Source organism: Oryx dammah, unplaced genomic scaffold (assembly GCF_014754425.2).
Source record: "Oryx dammah isolate SB20612 unplaced genomic scaffold, SCBI_Odam_1.1 HiC_scaffold_29, whole genome shotgun sequence".
In the NCBI taxonomy this organism is placed as follows: domain Eukaryota; kingdom Metazoa; phylum Chordata; class Mammalia; order Artiodactyla; family Bovidae; genus Oryx; species Oryx dammah.
In genome coordinates, this window is record NW_024070213.1 from 38,887,724 (window position 1) to 38,915,030 (window position 27,307).

General features: G+C 40.8%; 1 protein-coding gene across 1 annotated transcript in view; it reads right to left on the reverse strand.

The window, feature by feature from the left end:
- Positions 1–27,307, reverse strand: part of LOC120858525 (protein O-mannosyl-transferase TMTC1) — a 302,518-nt gene that overhangs the window by 259,636 nt on the left and 15,575 nt on the right. The window contains exons 2-4 of the mRNA XM_040234631.1: positions 19,988–20,165; positions 9,677–9,750; positions 5,766–5,942 (exon numbers count right to left, since the gene is read on the reverse strand). Of these exons, the coding sequence (XP_040090565.1) occupies positions 5,766–5,942; positions 9,677–9,750; positions 19,988–20,165 (429 nt within the window). The remainder of the gene's footprint in view (positions 1–5,765; positions 5,943–9,676; positions 9,751–19,987; positions 20,166–27,307) is intronic.

Below are 27,307 nucleotides of genomic sequence, written 5' to 3' on the forward strand. Positions count from 1 at the left end.
GTGGTCACCAGTACACATACAGACACTCTTCACTTCTCATCCTCCTCATACATTTCTCTCATAATAAACATAAGTTGAATTCTCCTAACTTAGCTGAAGGGATATTTGGGATTTATATTATTATGATCTTGGAAAATTGTGTTCACAGATGATCCATGCAACATATTCTCATATGTTCTTCCATGAATCCTCTGAGATATATTCCATAACATTAGCTGGGCAAAAATTTAAAAGTCTGACACTACTCAGGGATGGGGAGAAGGTGGAACAAGAGGATTGTCATCCACTGCTGCAGTTATTTCAAGAGAATGGCTCCACATCAATACAGTGAATGTATATCTATATGTGGGCCCACAACCTCACTTCTGTGGTTTTGCACTGGAGAAATCTGCAGGTATGTGCACACAAAGCTTGACTGCAGCATGGTATATAATAATCAAAAAAGGGGAAACAACCTAAATTCAGATTCCAAAAGGATAGATGCGTGCATGCTAAGTCACTTCAGTCCTGTCCAACTCTTCATGACTCTATAGATTGTAGCGCACCAGACTCCTCTGTCCATGGGATTCTCCCAGCAAGAATACCAGAGTGGGTTGCTGTGCCCTCCTCCAGGGGATCTTTCCGACCCAGGTATCGAATCCGCATATTTTATGTCTCCTGCATTGGCAGATGGGTTCTTAACACTGCACCACCCAGGAAGCCCTTATTCTAAATTAGCAGATAAGAATTTCTGGGAAAAGGAGACACAATTTTGTGAGATTCTCAATGAGTTAAGACCTCCAATACAGGCAGATCCTCTGAGCTCATATGCTGCTACTAATGTGAGCCCAGGTTCTGAGCTGCAGACTCCCTGGGAGGTTACTGGCCCCAGTCACATGTGCCCCATGGAGGCAGGTACTCAGGGGTAACCCTGTGACTCTGAAGTTACACAGACAGAGTCTAAATCAGGGATGGGTGACCCTGGAGAGGTTACTTTCTATGCCTGTACTTTCTGCTCTGTGAAACAATGATAACAGTTGTTAGCAATAAGTGACTTCATACCTGTAAATGTCAGGGTCCCGTTCCTGGAGCATAGCCTTCACTCAAGAGATACTGTTGGTGACCAGGTATCCCCAAGAGAAGACTCTACACATGGACATCACCAGATGGCCATACCTAAATCAGGCTGATTATATTCTTTGCAGCCAAGATGGAGAAGCTCTATACAGTCAGCAAAAATCAAGACTGGGAGCTGACTGTGGCTCAGATCATGAACTCCTTATTGCCAAATTCAGACTTAAATTGAAGAAAGTGGGGAAAACCACTAGATCATTCAGGTAAGACCTAAATCAAATCCCTTATGATTATACAGTGGAAGTGAGAAATAGATTTAAGGGACTAGATCTGATAGATACAGTGCCTGATGAACTAAGGATGGAGGTTCGTGACATTGTACAGGAGACAGGGATCAAGACGATTCTCAAGGAAAAAAAAATGCAAAAAGGCAAAATGGCTGTCTGAGGAGCCCTTACAAATAGCTCTGAGAAGAAGAGAAGCAAAAACGAAAAGAAAAAATATCAGCATCTGAGTGTAGAGTTCCAAAGAATAACAAGGAGAGATAAGAAAGCATAACTCAGTGATCAATGCAAAGAAATAGAGAAAAACAATAGAAAGGGAAAGACTAGAGATCTCTTCAAGAAAATTAGAGATACCAAGGGAACATTTCATGCAAAGATGGGCTCAATAAAGGACAGAAAAGGTATGGACCTAACAGAAGCAGAAGAGATTAAGAAGAGGTGGCAAGAATACACAGAAGAACTGTACAAAAAAAGGTCTTCATGACCAAGATAATCACAATGGTGTGATCACTCACCTAGAGCCAGACATCCTGGAATGTGAAGTCAAGTGGGCCTTAGGGAGAATCACTACAAACAAAGCTAGTGGAGGTGATGAAATTCCAGTTGAGCTATTTCAAATCCTGAAAGATGATGCTGTGAAAGTGCTGAAGTCAATATGGCAACAAATCTGGAAAACTCAGCAGTGGCCACAGGACTGGAAAAGGTCAGTTTTCATTCCAGTCCCCAAGAAAGGAATGCCAATGAATGCTCAAACTATGGCACAATTGCACTCATCTCACATGCTAGTAAAGTAATGCTCAAAATTCTCCAAGCCAGGCTTCAGCAATACATGAACTGTGAACTTCCAGATACTCAAGCTGGTTTAGAAAAGGCAGAGGAACCAGAGATCAAATTGCCAGCATCCACTGGATCACGGAAAAAGCAAGACAGTTCCAGAAAAACATCTATTTCTGCTTTATGGACTATGCCAAAGCTTTTGATTGCGTGGATCACAATAAACTGTGGAAAATTCTGAAAGAGATGGAATACCAGACCACCTGACCTGCCTCTTGAGAAATCTGTATGCAGGTCAGGAAGCAACAGTTAGAACTGGACATGGAACAACAGACTGGTTCCAAATAGGAAAAGGAGTATGTCAAGGCTGTATATTGTCACCCTGCTTATTTAACTTATATGCAGAGTACATCAAGAGAAACGCTGGGCTGGAAGAAGCTCAAGCTGGAATCAAGATTGCCGGGAGAAATATCAATAATCTCAGATATGCAGATGACACCACCCTTATGGCAGAAAGTGAAGAACTAAAAAGCCTCTTGATGAAAGTGAAAGAGGAGAGTGAAAAAGTTGGCTTAAAGCTCAACATTCAGAAAACGATCACGGCATCTGGTCCCATCACTTCATGGCAAATAGATGGGGAAACTGTGGAAACAGTGGATGACTTTATTTTGGGGGGCTCCAAAATCACTGCAGATGGTGACTGCAGCCATGAAATTAAAAGACGCTTGCTTACTCCTTGGAAGGAAAGTTATGACCCACCTAGATAGTATATTCAAAAGCAGAGAGAATTACTTTGTCAATAAAGTTTCATCTAGTCAAGGCTATGGTTTTTCCAGTAGTCACGTATGAATGTGAGAGTGGGACTATAAAGAAAGCTGAGCACTGAAGAATTGATGCTTTTGAACTGTGGTGTTGGAGAAAACTCTTGAGAGTCCCTTGGACTGCAAGGAGATCCAACCAGTCTATCCTAAAGGAGATCAGTCCTGGGTGTTCATTGGAAGGACTGATGTTGAAGTTGAAACTCCAATACTTTGGCCACCTGATGTGAAGAGCTGACTCATTTGAAAAGACCCTGATGCTGGGAAAGTTTGAAGGCAGGAGGAGAAGGGGACGACAGAGGATGAGATGATTGGATGGCATCACTGACTCTATGGAGGTGAGTCTGAGTGAACTCCGGGAGTTGGCGATGGACATGGAGGCCTGGCGTGCTGCGGTTCATGGGGTCGCAAAGAGTCGGACACAACTGAGCAACTGGACCGAACTGAATCCCTGTTACCTGTTCTCAGTTCCTTCCTACCAAGTTCACAACTATACTCAGGTCCTCATGTAATTACTTACATAATGTTTGTCTTCCCCTAGCACTGCCCTTTGTGGGAAGGAATCTTATCTGTCTTATTTGTGGCCAGGCACAAAATGGGAATGCATTAAACAGGTGGATAAAATGATGCAGGAAAGAATGAACGCCTTCATCTATGCAGAGATGCTGGTTGTTGTGAGAGCTAAAAGTTACTAAAACAAAAAAAACCCATAAACTATGAACTATGCAACTTCCAAGCTACATATCAACAGTTATTATTTTTTCATAGAACTTCCAGCAGTTTGGTATGGTGAAGGTCAACAAAATCACTAGAAGACTAAAAGAGATAATTATCCTCTTTGAAAAATGCCTAGCTCAATAGTGACCAGATGAAGAAGAGACTATAAGCAACCATGTGTTGGAGAGTCCTAAGACCAAAGGAGGTAAGACTTCAAGTATGAGTATAGACAAAAGAATGCTGCCTGCCATCAAGTTATCAGCCACCGAAGCTGTCCCCAGGGTGTACCCTAAGGGAATTCAGAATGGAGAAAAACAGGATACTGACCCTAGACAGCTGACATGCATATCAAAGGAAAAATTTTCATGAGCCCAGACCTTGCATCTTTCAATATATTGAAAAGCCCTAAATCATTAACTTGAGATGTCTGATTTTTTGTGATTAGCACTCTTTCGAGTTTCAACTATAGGCTTTTTTCTCCCCCCAGCAGCAAAAGCTCATACATCCTAGTTCCTCCCTCACCTCTATGGAACAGTTTCCTTACAGCTATCTGAGGGGCTTTCTCAGGTTATAAGTCCTCAGTAATTGTCCCAAATAAAACGCAATTCTCAACTTTCAAGTTGTGTGGGTGTTTTTTTTCAGTCGATATGAGGTTAAAATATCTCTGGACAGGACCAGAGGGGAAGATCTCCAGTCACTTGTCACAGAGCAAAGGAGGTACACACAAAAAGGAGGCAGAAGCAAGGGGAAAGCCAGAGGAGCTGTTAGGAAGGCCAGCAATGCAATTACTGCGGTGGGTCAAGAGGACTCATATAAGCCAAGGGGAGGTCCTCTGGCTTTCCTGGTTTAAGCTTGGGTCAAAATGATAACTAGGCCCCTTCCTTTTACATGCCTCTGAGATTCGCAGAGAGCTAACAGAGTACTAAAATCTATTTAAATTATCTCCAAGTACGCCCAGGCAGGAAAGCGATCAGAATTTAATGACTCATCTCAGCTTGTTGACATGCAATAGCACTGCTTTTATCTTTGTGTCAAGAAGTATAAAGAGGTAGGGAATGGGATAAAAAGGCAGGATTTTTTTTTAAAGATAAAATTCTTCCAGACAAGGCCAGAGAATAAATAAGGACCTTATAATTACTGAAAAATGGGGTTTGCATGTCAAATTGTTAGTAAATCCTGAGGAAGAAAATTACAGTATGTGCTTGAACTTTTAAAACGCCTTGGTCACTCTTATCATCTATAACCCACAGGACAATATGAAAGTTCCTAAATTTGTTAAATGAAAACAGGCTACTAAATAAACTTGTTCTTTAACTTGAATATGATATGCAATTAATTATTCCTGTATGGTTTAGACTGGTCTGTTGTGGAATTCCAAACCTCCCCCCAATCCCACCGCCCCCCCCCCACTGCCCCATTCAAAACTTAGGTATATACAACACCCCTCAAGCTAGTAAACAGACTCCAATTTAGCAGTGTTCTTTGAAGGATAGCACTTATGTGAATGCAGAGATTCCAGGCAAGCTGTTAACAAAGTGTTACCATTTGTAACCACTCTCCTGTGTGAATCAAGATTTCTCAGTATTATACAAGCAAAACAATCTAGTGATATAAACTTGCAATTAGCATAGGTACTTTTCAATTCCAAATTTGGTGCTCACAAAAACTTTATAATCCTCAATGACACAAGCGTGAAGAGTCTGAACACATACAATGCAACTGTCTTATGGACATAAGCCTTATTATATTATGGTCTAAGGTGAGGTTTGTTTTTATTTAGTCGCTCTGTCATGTCTGCCTCTTTTGTGACCCCACGGACTGCAATCCACCAGGCTCCTCTGTCCTTGGGATCTCCCAGGCAAGAATACTGGAGCAGGTTGTCATTTCCTTCTCCAGGGGATCTTCCTAACCCAGGGATCAAACCTGCATTTCTTGTGTCTCCAGTGTTGGCAGATGGAGTCTTTACTACTGAGCCACCAGGAAAACCCCCAAGATGAGGTTACATTTAACAAAATGTTGTATCTCTATTTGCTTAATGAAAATTTGAAAACTATTGATTTAAGTAATTTTTCTTTGCACATCACACACTGCTTGACAGCCAAACTTTGACATGACTTACGATTTATCATGATTGTGGGATAAAGAAAAGAGATCATAAACCAAGCACACGCCGAACACCGTGATGCCCGTCTCTTTCACCAGCATTGCGCAGGTTCCCAGAAACAGACTAAGCAGCAGGAAGAAGGGAGAAGCGGTGGGAGGGAAACTTTCCCCAACACAACACTGGTCCACACTCCTGAAAAATAAATTTGAGATGGTTTTACTGCAAGAAGAAATATGGGTTGCTAAGAAATGCCACCTTTTAAAGGTAAGATCCAACACAGATTTCATTTTATTCTAAATAGATGAGCAAAGATATCTTTAAGAATAAAATTTGCAAAGGTGGGAAAAAGTAAATGACTGACAATGCTGAATTTGGTACTTAGATAAAAGCATATAAGTTATGGTAAAATATGGCATATAACAGAGGAACACTAAGAAGCATTTAAAATGCTAGTATATAGAGATATACTTGCTGCTGCTAAGTCACTTCAGTCGTGTCCGACTCTGTGTGACCCCATAGATGGCAGCCCACCAGGTTCCCCCGTCCCTGGGATTCTCCAGGCAAGAACACTGGAGTGGGTTGCCATTTCCTTCTCTAATGTATGAAAGTGAAAAGTGAAAGGGAAGTCGCTCAGTCGTGTCCAACTCTTTGCGACCCCATCGACCGCAGCCTACCAGGCTCCTCTGTCCATGGGATTTTTCCAGGCAAGAGTACCGGAGTGCGGTGCCATCACCTTCTGCAAGAGATATACTTAGTGACATGTAAAGACGTTTAGGTGAATACATATTAAGTGAATAACATAAGCCATATGCCTGAACTCTGGAGCCAGGTTTCCTGGGTTCAGATCACAGCTCTGTTGTTAACAAGGTAACAAGGGGCAGATCAATGCCTCCCTGTGCCTCATCCTGTGTTTATCATCATCATTATTATTTTTTTTGTGAAGGTGTTTTATATGTTTCTGTACAAATAAAACACTGGACAGATACCAAAACACAATCATCATTAATGTGATGAAAATATAGATGTTTTAGTATTTTTCTTTTCTTCTGGATGATCTGTTTTTTTTTTTTTTTTAATTGAGGAATAGCTGATTTACAATGTTATATTATTTTCTAATCTGAAGTTTTAAGTATGTTTTCCATGAGAATATTTAGGGAAAACTTTTTTTCTTTCTCAGCATAATTTCCAGCAGGGATTTTCTAAAACCCTCCAGTTGCTGTAAAGTCTTTTTTAACCTTAGAAAACAGAATCGACTCCCCAGCAAGAAACCTCACAGCTCCTTCCGCAGGTGACACACCAAATTGTTCCCTCTCCTTGGTAGGACAATCCATCTGCAGTTGTGACGTCTCACCATTATTGTTATGTCTTGGAACAACTGCCTAAATTATATTCCAAATTTGTAGGAGACAGGCTTTTTCTCCAAAGCTGGTTGACAGGTTAAATTACTTGAAGTGCGAATGACCTGCACAACAGAAAGCTGTAGCAATGTGGCTTATTATCACACAGGTACAGGCAGGCTGCAGACCCACTCACATTCCTGTTTATCAACACATAGAAAAGACCTGAGAGATCAAGTTCACACTCAAAAGTGATTGTTAATCTTATTCTAACACCAGAGCAAACAGGAAACAATTGTTGGATTTGGGTTTACATTTTTAATATTTTCACAACACTCATATATAACTAGCAATGCCATGAGGGACTTCCCAGATGACACAGTGGTAAAGAATCCTCCTGCCAGTGCTGGAGACCCAAGAGACATGGGTTCGATCCTTGGATTGTGAAGATGCCCTGGAGAAGGAAATGGCAACCCACTCCAGTATTCTTGCCTGGAGAATCCCATGGACAGAGGAGCCTGGCGGACTACAGTCCACGGGGCCGCAAAAAGTCGGACACGACTGAGCTACTAAGCACACACTCATGAAATGCAGTGGGAGGCTACAAAGCTAGGATAGAAGCTTGGTCCTATATTAAGAAAAGGTTTTGCTCTTAAACCAAAACTTTATAAGGTTTAATTCAGTTCATCCTTGATCCAAGGTCTAAGCTGGTTTACAACAAGGATTCTCAGCACAGCTCAGGGAAGATGATTATTACAAGGGCTGTCGTACAGGCTTCAGAATCCTTGGCCTCCACTCACTTGCCAGGTGAGCAAAAATATCTCTAGACATTGCAAATGTCCCTAGGGACAACATGGACAAATTTCTCCCATATGGAGAACCACTGGTTTAGAACTGTGTTCCTTGCAGTCACTGTGTTTTGTAAGATTATAGGCCAATGAACTGACCCAACGATCAAGGTTTATAAATCCTTAACTAGGCATCACTCCATGAAGCAGGGCAATGGTTCACTGTCCCCCTTTATCTGGGCCAGCCACTGAGTCACCACCCCCATTACATTCTTTTTTTTTTTTTAAGATTTAATTTTTTTTTTTATTTAAGGATAATTGCTTTACAGAATTTTGCTGTTTTCTGTCAAACCTCAACATGAATCAGCCATAGGTATTCATATATCCCCTCCCTTTTGAACGTGCCTCCTACCTCCCTCTCAACCCCACCCCTATAGGTTGATACAGAGTCCCTGTTTGAGTTTCCTGAGCCATACAGCAAATTCCCCTTGGCTATCTATTTTACATATGGGCAAGGAGATCCAACCAGTCTATTCTGAAGGGGATCAACCCTGGGATTTCTTTGGAAGGAATGATGCTAAAGCTGAAACTCCAGTACTTTGGCTACCTCATGAGAAGAGTTGACTCATTGGAAAAGACTCTGATGCTGGGAGGGATTGGGGGCAGGAGGAGAAGGGGACGACCCAGGATGAGATGGCTGGATGGCATCACAGAGTCGATGGACGTGAGTCTGAGTGAACTCTGGGAGATGGTGATGGACAGGGAGGCCTGGCGTGCTGCGATTCATGGGGTCGCAAAGAGTCGGACACGACTGAGCGACTGAACTGAACTGAAATGAACTGAACTGAACTGAATGTAAGTTTCCATGTTACTCTTTATATTCATCTCACCCTTTCCTCCCTTCTTCCCAGGTCCATAAGTCTATTGTCTATGTCTGTTTCTCCACTGTTGCCCTGTAAATAAATTCTTCAGTACCATTTTTCCAGATTCTGTATATATGTGTTAGAATATGATATTTATCTTTCTCTTTCTGACTCACTTCACTGTGTATAATAGGTTCTAGATTCATCCACCTCATCAGAACTGACTCAAATGCATTCCTTTTTATGGCTGAGTAATATTCCATTTATATTACATCTTATTTTTAACCCACCCCTTTGCCTATGTGGCTATGTCACAACTCAGGTGAGAATCTGATCATCTTGTGGGGAAAGGGGCAATATAATGGGAGATTGTTTTATTGCTTTTCAGTCTCACAAAGCAAGAAGCTTCTGTATTTTGATGAAACGATGTACAAATTAGAAAATCACAGTTGAGAAATAGTACTTTCAATTCAGCCTTGTCATTTTAAGATTTAAGCTCCTTTAATGAGTATAATAAAGAGGGGGAAAAAAACTAAGACCAAAATGAAAAGGACAAATTAAACAAATCATAGTTAAATAGAAGACAGGGCTATACCCAGTATAATTTGGCTCAGAGCTGATTTCAAATTCTATTCTCAGTAAGAGAAATCAAGAAGCTAGAGCTTATCTTCCCAGCACTGGGAAAGCAGTCCTTTTAAGAGGCTATGACATAGTTCAGAATATGGCTGGAAAACAGAACAGCCTAGTCTTTGGCTAAGAGACAGTTTCCTATGCCAAGTCTCCAGGAAGCTCATGGTTATCTCACAGCCAAGAAGCTTCCCTCCTCTCTCAGGAAGGAGCTCAGAAGCTACACACAAACACACACACACACACAGCAGAAACTCCCAGGGAAGAGCATGACTGTAAACACAGACAAGGGCATTCTTAGCCATACATACCTATTATAGGAGAGAAAGGCCAAAAGAAACAGCAGGCATGCCAACACATCAGCTCTGCCAACAATTCCAGCCACCTACAAATTTTGAAAACATAAAAACCTTAGAAAACCACATTCTCAGAGACCCATAACAGCAATGTATTTGTTTTTAGAGGAATGAAAGAAACAGTAAATTAGAAAACACATTATTCTTCAATTTCTGATATATGACTAATCACTTCTGGTTATCCTAAACATTTAACAGTAATTTTAAAGAAGCAGATAGAGAGGAAGAAAGGGGCAAGATTTTCATGCTTAACTTTATTTTTAACCTTTCTTGACCATAACACAACTCATAATCTACCATAATATAGTATTACATATAACATATTTTCAATATCATACATATATTATAATTACAAACATACTATATACATTATAAATTCCTATTTTATATTCAGATGTTCTTATATTATTGTACTTATATATATTTCATTATTTTATTTATATTATAAATTTTAATATAATATGCTATACATGTAAATCATGTTATAAATTAAATAATATAAATTTGATTATATATTGGTATTATAATTTATATGTATATATTATAATTTATATATTATATTTATGCAACATAGTATACATTATTATAACAAATATCACATTAATAACATACAATAACATTCAGTTCAGTTCAGTTCAGTTCAGTTGCTCAGTCGTGTCCGACTCTTGGTGACCCCATGAATCGCAGCACGCCAGGCCTCCCTGTCCATCACCAACTCCCGGAGTTCACTCAGACTCATGTCCATCGAGTCAGTGATGCCATCCAGCCATCTCATCCTGGGTCGTCCCCTTCTCCTCCTGCCCCCAACCCCTCCAGCATCAGAGTCTTTTCCAATGAGTCAACTCTTCTCATGAGGTGGCCAAAGTACTGGAGTTTTAGCTTTAGCATCATTCCTTCCAAAGAAATCCCAGGGTTGATCTCCTTCAGAATGGACTGGTTGGATCTCCTTGCAGTCCAAGGGACTCTCAAGAGTCTTCTCCAACACCACAGTTCAAAAGCATCAATTCTTCAGCACTCAGCCTTCTTCATAGTCCAACTCTCACAACCATACATGACCACAGGAAAAACCATAACCTTGACTAGATGGACCTTTGTTGGCAAAGTAATGTCTCTGCTTTTGAATATACTATTGAGGTTGGTCATAACTTTTCTTTCAAGGAGCAAGTGTCTTTTAATTTCATGGCTGCAGTCACCATCTGCAGTGATTTGGGAGCCCCCAAAAATAAAGTCTGACACTGTTTCCACTGTTGCCCCATCTATTTCCCATGAAGTGATGGGACCGTATGGCATGATCTTCTTTTTCTGAATGTTGAGCTTTAAGCCAACTTTTTCACTCTCCTCTTTCACTTTCATCAAGAGGCTTTTTAGCTCCTCTTCACTTTCTGCCATAAGGGTGCTGTCATCTGCATATCTGAGATTATTGATATTTTTCCTGGCAATCTTGATTCCAGCTTGTGTTTCTTCCAGTCCAGCATTTCTCATGATGTACTCTGCATATAAGTTAAATAAGCAGGGTGACAATATACAGCCTTGACGTACTCCTTTTGGAACCAGTCTGTTGTTCCATGTCCAGTTCTAACTGTTGCTTCCTGACCTGCATACAGATTTCTCAAGAGGCAGGTTAGGTGGTCTGGTATTCATACATCATAATATATAATTTTAATTACATCTAAAGATATAAATAATATAATAGACAATGAAGACTGGTAACTGTTACAAACTTAAGATTGAAAGAAGCTAAAAAGAAACAGTGACTAATGACCATGGTTTTAGAAAATACACATCACAACTAAATTATTAAGGTATAAAGTAGCATGAATTACACAACCTACTATCAAATGTTTCAGAAAATAAAAAATATTTCTATATATTGAAGGAGAAAGAGAGCAAGGATGATAAAGCAAATGCTGCAAAAGTTTAAAAACTGGTGACTCTGGATAAAGAGCAATATGGTCATTACACTTCTTAAGTTTGAAATTTTGTTTTCAATGTATTACTTCAGAAAGGGACTGAAATGGAAGACAGGTCGGGGATAGATGCCTATTTATAAATATTTGTATTATTTCACTGTTTAAAACGTGTACATTTCTCTTAACTTTTTAAATCCAAGAGATAAAATTATGAAGGAAAAACTGGGGTATGGTTTAAAGAAAGTTTCAAAGAAAAGCTCACATGGGGAGAAGAGTTTGCAAGAGAAATGAACAGATTTGACTTTCAGGCACAGAAAACAGCTTCACCCAAATCACAGAGGACCTGAAGCCCATGGTGTGTTGAAGAATCAATCAACAGTTAAGAGCAGAAAGTAGATTTCTGGGAAATATACCTATAAATATCCTCAAATAATGAGCACACTTTGCAATCATAAAGGAGAGGTGATGACACACACATGGAGCTAGACCACCCAAGGCTTGAATATAGACTCCTCCTGCCATCTGAGTGAGACTCAACTTTGTCATCTTTAAGTTCTGAGATTTGGTTTTGTTATTTTTAAAATAAGTATTACACCCCCTACCTCATGTTACTGCTGTAATAAGTAAAATGATATATTGGGTTGGCCACAAAGTTCTTTGGGTTTTTCCAAATGAACTTCTTGGCCAACCCAATATATAAAGTGCCCACTCGGTATTGATGCCCTTGTGTCTTCCTTTTCTCTGCAGAGCAAGGAAGGGAGATTCTTATCACTGAGGTTTTCCTGTGTGACGTATAGAAATCATCTTTTTACATTAAGGTTTACATGTGTGATATTTTATGTTAACTTTACTAGATAATCCAATATATCTATTAGTTAAAATCTAAATAAAAAATAATTCAATTAAATACCTGTATCTGGATGGATACCGAGTCACAGAATTGAGAAAAATTATAGTCTAATCCACATCAAGAGAAACCTGGACATGGCCAAAGAATTTCACTGGCAGTATAGAACTGAAAGCTCTTAGCTGAAGTGGCTGTTCAGGCCACATGCTGTTCATTGATCCCTTAATCTATAAGGAACTTGCGTGCCACGTCAGGAAGAATGCGTGAGGGAAGTAGGCAGTGACAGTGTGGTTTCACTCAGTGTCAAGGCCCGGCTCAGACTCACAGTCTGTAAAGCTACAACTGCACATGATTCACTCCTGAAGTCTAGTTCTGCTTATTCTACACCACTGCCCCTTAGAGCACTGAGCTCAGCATCGCCTGCAAGACCTCCGGAAGATTAAACAGAGAGCCCAGCTCCCCAGCAACAAAGTCCTGGGATGAGGCCAGGCATCTGGGCCCAGAGGGACAGCTACCACAGCACAGCTGATTGTGGCCAACTCAGACACAGTAAGGCTCACAAGTTGGTAGTGGGGGTACCAAGCTGGAACAAGGCAATCACAAGCTAGGTGAGTGAAACTAACGCTGTGAAGGCACCTGGAGCCCTGCTTCTCGAACTGTAGTCAGCTCTGCTGGCAAACAGCAGCAACAGCACCATGTGCCAGCTGGATGTGCCCAGATATAAAGAATGTAGTGTCCCTTGAAGCAGAAGCTCAGAAGGGGTGTTGAAAAGTCAGCGCTAACATCAAGACTCTGCTGCCAGCTCCAAACCCCCAAGCAGTCACTGAACCCTATTCTATATCCTTGTTCAGCTGGGGTCTCTGGAGGCAAGAAGGCTAGTGTCTTAAAAACAAAGTGACTGTCATCAGCTAATATATGTCCAGACCAGCCAAACACTGCAAGTCAATTTGTCAATGTCATCTTGTTCAGTAATTACATGTATCACTCCCTTCAACAAACATTGTCCAAATGCCTCCTCTTTGCCAGGTATTACGCCAGCTGGAGGGATAAAGCCTGCCCCAAGCAGTTAGTATCTGGTGGGGAGTCAAAAAAGGGTATTAAGAAGTTACAAGGAAACTGCATGCATTGTAAAGGGGAGAAATCATAGCCATGAGAAGACTGAAGGGATTAATTTGGACTGCAGGATCCAGGAAGGCTTTGTGGAAAGGCTGGCTGTATTCACTGGGACTTACAGGTCAGGCATGGAGGACTTCAGGAAACTTGAGACAGGGAGATGTCAATTCTGGGCCAGAAAGAGAATGCAGCATTCCAGGGAGAGGAAGGAGAGGTCAGTAAGCATGTGGGTGTTTCTGGCTGGGAAGGCATAAAGTGATGAGTGTGTGTGTGTGTGTGTGTATGTATGTTTAGTTGCTCAACCATGTCTGACTTTTTGTGACCGAATGGACTGTAGCCTGCTAGGCTCCTCTGTCCGTGGGATTTTTCAGGAAAGAATACTGGAGTGGATTGCCATTTCCTTCTCCAGGGCATCTTCCTGACTCATGGACCGAATCCACATCTTCTGCATAGCAGGAGGATTTTTACCCACTAAGCCAAGACAAAGTGATGACAGCATGGATTAGTGAAAAGGGGGCAGCAGTGAGCAACAGAAAGCAAAGATGAAATGTTAAGTTGCAGCCCCTTGGGCCTGATTCCACAGCAATGGAGACTGAACCATAGGGTGCTGGGAAGTACAGAAAGACTGGTCAAAGATATCAATACAGAGATGGGCAGCAATTATTTCCGCCCTCAAGCTGCAGGTTTCCATCACCAATTGGGTAGTTGTAACCTGGGAAATGTATTCCTTTAAGAAATATTTGAACATTTGAATAACATCAGTAAACCTAATTGAGTTGAATTCAAATAATGTAACGTTCAAATCTCCTAGCAAGCTTTACAGAATCACAAGTGGAAACTGCCACTTCATTTGCCCCAGAACTTGTTACTTCTTGGACTATCACTCATAGGATTTGTATGAAATATGATTGAACCCAAGCCTCTCTCATTGCAGGCAGATTCTTTACTAGCTGAGCTACAAGGGAAGCCCATGTATGAAGTATACTATATGTATAAAGTTATCAATTATGTTATCTGCAAAATGAGTTCTCCTGGTATCAGACTGAGCAGGAACACACACTTAACACAGGGCCACAGATGAAAGCTAGACGTGCTGATTAGATCACAACCAATTTTTTCCCCGAGTACTCTGTTCCAGCCTTGGAAATGTTCACCCTAACCTTCAACTCTGTGTGTAAGCATTTCCTGTTCTTGTTTTTGATTTGACATATGAGCATTCATTCGAACAGTAATGTCTCTGTGATGACTGTTAAGTTTTAATTCTCATAGGAGAATTTCAATGATTTACCCCATTTTCCTAATTTCTCTACTGATTTTTCTCATGATTCAGAATTAAGAAAAAACCCATAAATTTCCCAAGAAATATACTGTCAGGAAACCCAAGAAGCACAAGGTTTTCAATGAGGAAGGTCTATTTTATTCACTGTATAGCCCTGCATTGACTGACTATATTCCAGTCACTTAAATATTTATTGAAAAATTAAGTAAATAAATGAATTTGTTCATCTCAATTTAAGTTGGAAATAATTTTTCCCTTCACTGGAATTCTAGTTTTATTACAACATATTGCTTTGCCTTGTATGTTTTTATGTATATGCTCTTTGGCTTTCTAGAGGCTTATGAACAAACTGTGGGTAGGGAACCCCACTGCCCACTCACATATCCCCTTGGCACCTGGCAAAGGGCGTGTACCAAACAAGTACTCATTAACAATTTGTTGACTATATAATTAAGAAAGCAAATCATTAATTATATCAACATGCTTAAACTAAACCTTCCTCCCCCCCCAATTCAAACCCTCTATCCTTCCTGTCATAATTGATGGTCCCATTTTTATTCTTGTTTAACAGAGAGGGGATATATTCTACTAAATCCCTCTTTTACCACACTATAGTCTGTTTTTCTTTTTTTTAATCATTTATCACTGTTTTCATAATGCACATTTCTTTTTTACTATTCTTCTGTCCTCCTTTTTAGAAACCCAAACTAATATCTATAATTAAATAATGGTCTCTAGATATTACTTTCCAGTATAGGGTATTATGTAGGTCTAATTTCTTTACTTTCTTATGCCTCCCCTATCTCCTTGTAAATGCAAATAGTTTAATATTTTTCCCTAAATAAATGTCCATCTCTCAGGCTGCTTTGTCCCCATAATTGTGTTACCATGGATTTTTTTTTTTTCCCGATTAGTATGAAAGTTGGTTGAAACTCTTTTAAAGGTCATTTTGCTAACAGAATTTTCCCTTTTTCTTAGACTTCAACCTAACTCTATGAGCTCATGATCACACTGAATTTTATGCTCTCCTTTTCTGCAAGCACCGAATCAGGACTGGTCTTATTCTACTCATTTGTTCTTTCCTACACAAATTTTCCCCAAGACCCTCTAAGCATGAATTTTCAAATCTATCTAAGAAACTGTCAGAAACATAAAGAAGTTGATGGGCTTAGATTAAAACATTGCCATTGACCCAGTATCGTATGTTCTATCGGAGAAGGCAATGGCACCCCACTCCAGTACTCTTGCCTGAAAAATCCCATGGACGGAGGAGCCTGGTGGGCTGCAGTCCATGGGGTCGCTGAGAGTTGGACACGACTCAGCGACTTCACTTTCACTTTTCACTTTCATGCATTGGAGAAGGAAACGGCAACCCACTCCAATGTTCTTGCCTGGAGAATCCCAGGGACGGCAGAGTCTGGTGGGCCACCGTCTATGGAGTCGCACAGAGTCGGACACGACTGAAGCGACTTAGCAGCAGCAGCAGCAGTGGTCCTTGATTATTTCTCTTCATCCAAGAATAATATTGAAAATTCATGTATCACTCTTATCTTTTAAAAGTCATATCTAAAGTTTTTCATCATAATTTTAAATACTTCAAAGGATTTAACTTCCTGTGCATTTTAGAAATTGATATTTTAAAACAGGCCATAAAGTTACTGATTTGAATGTACCAAATGAACCTGAAACATACCACAGCAGTTTGAAGCTCATCATCTTCCATGTACACAAATATGGATGGCTCTTTACCAGACATGTCACGTGCCCTTTCCCCTTGAAATCATGTTCCCATTTTATTTCCCCCTCAGCGTTTTTTTCTTAATATGCTATGTAATTATATTTTAAAATATTCTACTTATCATCTCAGTCTATAATAAAAATATATAATTAGATTAATTTTTTAAAGTTCCTGTGATCAAAAACATCTACATTTTCTGAATTTTCAAAATTGTAGAATTTTCAATTTTGTATTATTATTCCAATTATTATTATTTTCAATTGCTAAATGCAGTGTAAGTTAGAAAAAAATGATAAGAATTATTAAAGAAAGAATCAGTTCAGTTCAGTTCAGTTGCTCAGTCGTGTCCAACTCTTTGTGACCCCATGAATCGCACCACACCAGGCCTGCCTGTCCATCACCAACTCCCGGAGTTCACTCAGACTCACGTCCATTGATCCATCCAGCCATATCATCCTCTGCCATCCCCTTCTCCTCCTGCCCCCAATCCCTCCCAGCATCAGAGTCTTTTCCAATGAGTCAACTCTTCGCATGAGGTAGCCAAAGTACTGGAGCTTCAGCTTCAGCATCAGTCCTTCCAAAGAAATCCCAGGGTTGATCTCCTTCAGAATGGACTGGTTGGATCTCCTTGCAGTCCAAGGGACTCTCAAGAGTCTTCTTCAACACCACAGTTCAAAAGCATCAATTCTTCGGCGCTCAGCTTTCTTCACAGTCTAACTCTCACATCCATACATGACTACTGGAAAAACCATAGCCTTAACTAGACGGACCTTTGTTGGAAAAGTAATGTCTCTGCTTTTCAATATGCTATCTAAGTTGGTCATAACTTTTCTTTCAAGGAGTAAGCGTCTTTTAATTTCATGGCTGCAGTCACCATCTGCAGTGATTTTGGACCCCCCAAAAATAAAGTCTGACACTGTTTCCACTGTTTCCCCGTCTATTTCCCATGAAGTGATGGGACCAGATGCCATGTTCTTCATTTTCTGAATGTTGAGCTTTAAGCCAAGTTTTTCGCTCTCCTCTTTCACTTTCATCAAGAAGCTTTTTAGTTCCTCTTCACTTTCTGCCATAAGGGTGGTGTCATCTGCATATCTGAGGTGACTGATATTTCTCCCGGCAATCTTGATTCCAGCTTGTGCTTCTTTCAGTCCTCAATAATATAGGTGCAGGCTTTTAAAATAAATTTAGTTATCTATGACTGAATATTACTTTTTGTTAAAATAAGGAAGCATGCGGGATCAATTCTATCTGTAGCTTTTGTATTTGAACACAGCTCACATAAATGAGGACAGAAGTAACCATGTTACAGCAGTGACAGTTCTTTGAACACCCAAGTTATCTGCAAAATCATAGCAAACTATCACCTTACATAATGTTTAATGATCTATCAGCTGACAGCTCTACCAGGCTCTCCTTTAACCTGGTTGAAAGCAAATAAATGAAGTGTACCAGTCATTAAAGTTACCTGTCATTAGATTCATTTGCTTTCACAGTTTCTCAAAACTTAGGAAAAAGGCTTGACTAAGACTTTGCAAAGATTATTACTTTTACTTTACAGCCCTCCACTTACAGGCACCTTGTTCAGTCCAAAATACTCAGAAAGGACTGGGAAAATTACACTTAACAAAGTAATTGTTTATAAAATAATTTTCTTCCTTATCACTCTAAATATACTTGTGTCAAAACCTTGTGCTTACAGATTTAGAATTTTGTTTGTGGCAAATGTCCATCATATGGCCTAACCAGTCCTCATTATCAAACCAATTGGCCAAATCAGATGTCTTGCTTTAGATCAAATGACAGTATTATGCATCCCCATGACAAACATCTTGCAGGCCGCCTTGCCCTACTTCTAATACAGTGCTGCCTTCTTCACAGAAACATGTATAGACAGAAAAGGACATAAACCTACTTTGGGTTTATGATGCCTTAATTAGAGGAGACTTGGCTGACATCAATATATCAAATTGTTTCACTGTACAGGGCCATTTGTACCCCTGGGGCATAGTAAGATTCTGATGTATGCAAGACATTCCTTATTTTTTTAATATAAGAAAAAGGCAACTGAAAGGGGAAGAAGGAGAGGAGAATCAACTTGACACTTTTCCCCAGATTCTCAGGTCTGGATGTTAACTGTAGGATATGAACTGTAGGAAAATGTCCAGATGCAATCTGTGACTCTTGAGACAATTCTTATAAAACTGTGGTACCCATGTATTGCTTGGAAAGTCTTCATCCACCCTCAGCAATACATAAAATAAACCAGCTGTGGTTATTGAGACGTGAAGCCAGGCTGCTTCTGCTGCAGCTGCTGCTAAGTCGCTTCAGTCGTGTCCCCATAAACCCCATAGACGGCAGCCCACCAGGCTCCCCCGTTCCTGGGATTCTCCAGGCAAGAGTACTGGAGTGGGTTGCCATTGCCTTCTCCAATGCATGAAAGTGAAAAGTGAAAGTGAAGTTGCTCAGTCGTGTCCAACTCTTCCCGACCCCATGGACTGCAGCCTACCAGGCTCCTCCACCCATGGGATTTCCAGGCAAGAGTACTGGAGTGGGTTGCCATTGCCTTCTCCCCAAGCCAGGCTAGATGACACCATCTTGGTGCATGATTAAGCCCATATTTTAAATAAGACTCCAGATCTATACTTTCTAAACACATTTCTCATCATCCTGCAAATAACTACAGTTCATACTAAATAACCTGGAAAACTATTGGTAAGTCTTGAAAGTGTTTAATTTGAAGAATGTCAGTTCAACTTTTTATGGTCTTCCCCCAACTCTTGGGCTTCCTATGTGGCTCAACGGTAAAGAAGCCACCTGCCAAGCAGGAGACATGGGTAAGATCACTGGGTCAGGAAAGTCTCCTGAGAAGGAAATGGCAACCCACTCCAGTATTCTTGCCTGGGAAATCCCATGGACAAGGAGTCTGGTGGGCTACAGTCCATGGGGTCGCCAGGAGTCCAACACAGCTTAGCAACTAAACAACCCTAGCACTTAAGAGTTCTGTATCATGAATGTTATAAATATTAAGCAGAGCAAGAGTAGGTTAAAAAATCATAGAGCAGGAACAATAACTCAGCATGCTAAGCATCTCAAAATGCCCCTTGCTGTTTAAAATACATTAGGACTTAAATTTTCCACAAATAAAGAACTGTGGTCTTTTATGACTACCTGTAATAATTACAGTGGTTATTTAGAAAAGCAGTTAAGTCCTGGAGGTGCAATAAAGGCCATTAGAACATTTAAAAAGAAAAGTTGTCAAGCAGAATGATTTATATATGAAGATAAACACTTCAGTAGAGCTTTAAATTCACATGGTTTTGAGAGGAGAAAAAGATGACTTTTTTGCTTAATTATTTCACTGAGTCCCAATGACACTCACCGCCTCTGTGTGAACAGGATGCACGGCAAAAAGTAATGCCGTAACAAAAGCAAGTCCACGATTCCTGAAGACAGTTTTGTCACAGGTGTACATCAGCACAAGGGTCACTAGGCAGTGTAAAATGACATTTACTACGTGGAAGTAGAATGGGTCCATGCCAGTCAAAAAGATGTTTAGCCTGTGACAACAAATAAAAACTGAATTAGCTACAAACAGAAGGTAAGCACAAGGAAAGCAAAGGGAATCCATCACTTTAAAAGGTAAGTTATTTAATTATTTTTAAATGATTCCACTATCAGGTTACTCTATATATCTGAGTATAAGTTTTTTCCTATCTAAAAAATTTTCTATCTGCAGAAATCTTTGTAAATGCAATATAATATTACTTCAGAACATTTGGTGGCCTCACTGAAAAGGCAGACAGGTGTGGAATGCTTTTCTTCCCTCACTCGCTTTTTTCCCTCACTCCCTGGCTGGTGCAAACACCTCCCAGTACTCTTGCTTCACTAACACCTCTTCCTAAGCAGCTGAGTGTTTACAGGCAAGTCCTCAGTGCTGTAGGCTGGATCCATGGTCACCAGCAATGAGAAAGAGACCAAGAAACTGGCACCTATGGTCAAGGTTGGGATAAACCAAGTTCGACTGTGTTCTCTCACCCACAGTGATACCAAGAAGCAAATTTCCAGATTATGTACAAGGAATCATTGTTAATTACCACCCCACAAAGCATCTCCAGGGTATCTACCCACCATTACCAGTTGTAGCTGAAATTATTAATATAAGGGTGAGAATGAGCATAGCATTTCAGAATTTATATTCAATGTTCTCTAACATCAGTTCCTATAGAATCTCAGAATCTGAATTCCAGGATTACAACAAAAAGAAAATAAAAAGAGAACCACAATGAGAAGAGAAATTTGTTGTTCAAAATTTTAAACACTTTCACAGAGAGACTTCTGAACATAGCCTTTAAGTTAAGAATAGGACATAATGTCCTCAAATAAGTCTGTAAGGTTATAGAAAAAAATGTAATTGCATAGGGAATGGTTCTCTTGGGGGAATACACACACCCTAAGTGGTACTGTCTGTAGCCATCTAGACTCCAGTCCATTTTACCAAAGCAGTAATTCCATATCTTTATCCTCACAGCTCTTGATCTGCTTCTCTCATACAGCTACCTCCGCTTTGCCAAAAACAGCTGAGAATCTAAAAGTCAACTTTAGCAATGGCATACGCATATTCTAAATACTTGAGTTGATTCAGCTTTAATTTACAGAATTTTAAACATCTCAAGCTTTATTTGGACACACGAATCTAAATGTCATAGTCACTAATCAACTCAATTTTCATTTCCCCTGAAGTAATCATGGTCCCAACTAAGCCTAAAAAAAATGAATTGCTGGCCAGCTCCAGGCCCAGTGCAAAATTCAAGACAGCTGTGCTGCAGACCTATGCATCTGCGCACACTCCAAGGTGCTTAAGATAGGAACCTGGTGTGAAATACCTCCTTCAGAGGGAAAGAAGAAAGGGCCGTGCACAAGGGGACTGGTGTGTTCGGCTAAAGAGGGGAGAGTAGCATCCCCGCCATTCCAGGACAAGAGGACCTACGCATGCTGAGAGAGCTGCTGGGAATCAGGAAGCACAGGATGGGGCTTCCCTGCTGGCTCACTGGTAAAGAGCCCACCTGCCAATGCAGGCGACATGAGTTTGACCCCTGATCCAAGAAGATCCCAAATGCTACAAAGCAACTAAGCTGGTGCGCCACAACTACTGAGCCTGTGCTCTGGAGCCCGGGAGCCTCAACTCCTGAGCCCACTGACTGAAGCCCGTGATCCCTAAAGTCCAAGCTTCCCAGCAGGAGAAGCCACCACAATGAGAAGCGTCTGCCCCAAAATTAGAGAGTAGCCCACTTAGCAATAAAGACCCAGTACAGCCAAAATTAAATAAATAAACAAGATTTAAAGAAAGAAAGAAAGAAAGCACAGGATGGAGGAGCTGTGAGAAGGATGAGACGGAGTTCCTGTCCTCGGGGAAGGTGGGGGTGGTCCCCTGACAGCCCACTCCTCTGACGTTGATTTTATACTGTTTCCACTTCACCAGGCTGAGTTTTCAAGACCAGCTAAGCCATTCATTTAAAATTCATTCACATTCATCTCAGTGAGAGAAAACAGGCAATCTCATACGTGATAGGTCTCTAGGTTGTCAATATATATAAAAGGCTTTACAAATTGCACACCCTTTGCCCCAAAATTCCACTTCTAGAAATTTTCTGTAAGGAAAAAACAGAAAAGTATTCAAATATATACACACACACACACACACACACACACACACACACACACACATACATATGTGATACTGTGATGCAATAAGAATATGTATTTTGATCTTCATCCCAACTCCTGGTTAGAGACCCTAAAACTTTTGTAATTTCCTAAGCGATAAAGGTGCTAGAAATATCTTTTGTTTTAATATTTGGTCTCTGCCCCCAAGTTCCTGGCACCACTCTCCTAAATTCCTTGCAGTTTCCTAAGTGATAAGAGCACTGGGAGCACCTTTTGTTCTAATACTTGGTGTTTGGCTCTGGTTCCTGACACAGAGCTCCTAAATCTCTTAGAATTTCCTGGGAGATAAGAGTGACTTTTGTCTTAACAAGGTGATTCTTACCAGGCTCCTGGGTGTCTTCAGCATGGGAGCTGGTCACGAGAAAGACCACACGTGATTAGAAGCTTGGAACTTTTAGTCCACCCCCATCCTCAGGAAGAGGAGAATTGAGGGAGACTGAGCTAATAATTGATCACACCTACATGATGACACTTCCAAAAAATTCCCAGAATTATGGGGTTTGGAAGGCTTCCAGGTTGGTGAACATGTCAACGTGTCATCAGAGTGACAGAACCCAACTCCCCAGGGGCAGAAGCTCCTGTATTCAGGATTCTCCAGGCTCTGCCCGATACATTTCTTCATCTGGCTATTATCTGTACCGTTTATCACGCCCTTCTTTATATAATAGACTGGTTTCCCTGAGTTCTGTGAGCCATTATAGCAAATTATCAAGTCTGGAGGGGGAGGTCATGGGAAACCCCAACTTGTAGCCAAAAAGTAAAAGTGTTAGTCTCTCAGTCATGTCCGACTCTTTGAGACCCCCAGAGACTGTAGCCTGCCAGGTTCCTCTGTCCATGGAATTCTCCAGGCCAAGAATACTGGAGCTAGTAGCCACTCCCTTCTCCAGGGCATCTTCCTGATGCAGGGATCAAACTGGGTCTTCTGCATCACAGAGAGATTCTTTACCATCTGAGTCACCAGAGAAGACCCAGCTTGTGGCTAAGTCAGACATAAATGTGAGTAACCTGAGGACAAGTACTTGTGATTGCCATCTGAAGTGGGGGCACTCTTGCAGAACTGAGCTCCTAACCTGGGGGATCTAATGTTAACTCCAGGTAGACAGTGTCCAAAGTGAATTGAACTCCAGGACACCCAGCAAGTGTGAGAGAATTCTTTGGTGTAGGAGTAAACCCACATATCTGGTGTTAGAAATCCTGTGAGTATAAGTAGAGAAAGAAAGAGCAATTTTCCTGTCAATGTACAAAGACTGTGTTAATTATAAAAATGGCAACACAGAGACGGCAAAACATCTAATACATCTTTATGTATTTCTCTGTTCCCTGGAGAAGGAAATGGCAACACACTCCAGTATTCTTGCCTGGGAATCCCATGGACAGAGGAGCCTGGTGGGCTACAGTCCACAGGGTCACAAAGAGTCAGAAACGACTGAATGACTGAACACATTCCCACCGATGATATACTTTAGATCATAACCCTGGATTACAAATAATAGCACTGTTTTTTTTTTAAAAAAAGACAAAGGACTTGCTATTTTTCCAATTTATTTGTTATTCAACCATTTAACAAGTATCATTAAAGATGATGTTCTTACTATGTTATGACATGTTTATGAGATACTTAACATACACTCCTTTCCCCTTCCGAAATGATATAAAATAGTAGGTATTACTCATCCATGTGTCTATATGTATCATATCTAAAAATGTACAGATGTTACCAATATAGATTATTTCTGGAAATTGATTAGGAGTGAGTGTTTGGTGTTGCAAATGAATTAAATTAGATCCAAAAATATAAAAATAAGTTGCTGAATGGGGAACCACTGTAGAGATAAGTTAACAGTGTGAAAGCCCCTCACCTGGTACCTTAATCTAAGCTTTAAGAAGTCACCAAAAATCTAGTTACGAGAATTTCCCAAATATCTAAAAAGATGGAGCTTGAACTCTCCAAATGATAGATAAGTGAGCTTAAGATAAAATGGTAATAAAAGTTTTGAATATATCCTATGTGTGGGCACTGGAAAAAGAATATCTGATTCTGGGAGTTACTACAGGTTCACAAAAAGGGATTTAACTGATTAACTTCTGGAGAGGGGTGTGATAGACATGTTACATCTTTAACAATATAATTAAATAGGACCTCTCAGAATCTCCTGGCATACAAGACAGAATAAAATAGATATGAGCTAACAGAGAGTGGCGAATACTAAATCAATGTCTCCTTGGCTGGAGACCTCCAGGGTATGTCACAGCGTTCTGATATCATCTCTGGTCTGTCCAATATTTTTATCAAAGGCTTAAATGAATGCGTAGTGTATGCTAACCAAGCCTGCACATGGCCTGTATCAGGGAAGGAGAGAAACTGTACTAAAGACTGAGCTTCACAAAGAGCTTAAATACTAAAATTGATAGCTAATTCTAACAGAATTAGACAGAATATGGGTAACAGTAAAGACCCATTTTTAGACACAAAATAGAACCAAATCCTTGAAATCCAGATTAAAACTCTACATGTGGTATTGTCCAAGGGTTGTTAGTCTACCCTAAACTCACAGTTACTGTGTCCTAGCTATCAAAACAGACCAAAGCACCAAACCAACACCATTAGTCAGGGAACTGCCTAAGTCAGTATTTTTCATTTCAATGCACTCTAACAGATATTTACTGAATACCTGCTAGTTGCTGGGTATAATGTAGGGCCCAGAGGAACAAACAGAAGACATGGCACCTGCCACCAAGGAGTTAATAGCATAGTAGGAGAAAGAGAGAAAAGTAATTCATAGTATGAGAATTCCAGCAGGGAGAACCTACCAGGTACTGAGATAAGGAAGATAGAGGCGTTCTCTCTGTGGATGGGAGAGGGAAGCGGGTGATATCCAACACGGGGCAGCAGCCCCTCAGGGTTTTACTTAAGTGCTGGAGCACCTTCACAGGACAGCTTCAGGATTCTGGGGGAGGGAGTCTCAAAGTGATGTCTCAGGGAGGTAGGTTTGAGGAATGGGTAATGCTCAGCCTACAGAAAGATGACAGACAGGTATGAAACCAAGTTTTTCAGGGGAAAGGCTCTTTGACATATTTACAGCTTTATCCTCAGTGTCTCTCCCTGGTACGTGCTGTCACACAATAAAACAGGTGATTTCATATAAAAATTTCCAACTTTTCTTCAAATCTTAAAAGACATGGCAACTCTGGGCCTCCATGGCCACATGGAAATACCTGGGTGCCAACTGAGGTGGTTCAAGTACTCATAATTTGCCACAGGGTCTTACAACTACTGGGGGGCAGACTTCAGCTCAAAGAAAAATGTAACATCTAAAACTAAAATCAGTGGTGGGATAAGCAGGAATGTTCACACAGAATCCTGACAACAGCCTGCCTTAAATATCATCTGCAGAGAACAATCTCAGGTTTCATATCACCATGAACGCACTTCCATTATAGCATTTAATCAGTTTTTAAAAACTCGTTTACTGTATCCCTCAAGTGTTATGACAATTTTTCATTCATTGTTAGAAATTAACGTTTTTGTCATTGTATCCATCTGAGTTGGAGAAGACTCTTGAGAGTCCCTTGGACTGCAAGGAGATCCAACCAGTCCATCCTAAAGCAGATCAGTCCTGGGTGTTCATTAGAAGGACTGATGTTGAAGCTGAAGCTTCAATACTTTGGCCACCTGATGCAAAGACCTGACTCATTTGAAAAGACCCTGATGCTGGGAAAGATTGAGGGCAGGAAGAGAAAGGGACAACAGAGGATGAGATTGTTGGATGGCATCACCGACTCAATGGACGTGAGTTTGGGTGAACTGTGGGAGTTGGTGATGGACACGGAGGACTGGTGTGCTGTGGTTCATGGGATCACAAAGAGTTGGACGTGACTGAGCAACTGAAATGAACTGAATCCACACTCTCACAGACTAGAGCTCCAGATGAAGCCCATCACTTTAATTTTCCTCTTGGAAAACACCTCTGATTTAGAAGAAAATAAAAGCAGGTATATCTCTGGAAAAGACTTCTACTCAAGAATATACTAGGGTCCATCCTCAAGGGGACCCCAACTCTATTTCAATCAAAGAGCCATACCTTAGTGAACTGGAGGGTATGGAAACTGCATGAGGTCTTGGCTTTCCATTGTGATGACTCAAGTCTAGTTTGGGGCCCTGAACCTGGAATTTTCCTGGTTATACAAATAGGTCAAGTAAGATTTAAGAGGGCTGTCTGCCCACTTCACATCACCATTCCTGTGGGTCACAACGTTCTAGTTCTCACCACATCCTCGTGCCTGCCATGTCAATGCTCTCACCTAGACAGGCCGCTAAGCTCTGCCACCCGGCCTCTGGAACTCCAGTGTCCCCTCAACCCCACTGGAGTCAGAAAGCCCACCGCAGTGGTAGCATACCCCACATCACACTTGGCCAACAGCAAAGAAGTGCCACAGAGCTTCCCAACCTTGCAGGCACTCTCCTATTTACGTACTTTTCAATGCCTCAGTGCAGAGAGAAGCATTTGGCCCTCTCAGGGGATGCAGGATAGGGGTACCAGGAATGTGTGTGTAGACGATGTGATGAATGGACCTCAACGTTCCCACCTCAACGAGCTTCTGGATTCCTTTCTTTGTTATTCCAGGCAGATTTTGGCATCTCAACCTCATTAAACATAGGCCCCACTGAGTTGCAGTGGTTCCTGGGATTCTGAATCACCAGTGTGCTGTTTACAATTGCTGATTCCCTGATCCCATCCCAAGATATTCTAAGCCAGTAGATCTGAGACGGGGCCCAGAGATCTGCCCTAAGCAACCCAATAATTCGAGACAGGTGATACTCAAAACTGTAATGCTCAGGTCTTAAAGCTTAAGGGAAAGCTGCATATGGTTGCTATGTTTACCAGAAAAAATCCAGGTTTCTCAGCAAAACATAACATAACATAACATAACATAACATAACATAACATAACATAACATAACATAACATAACATA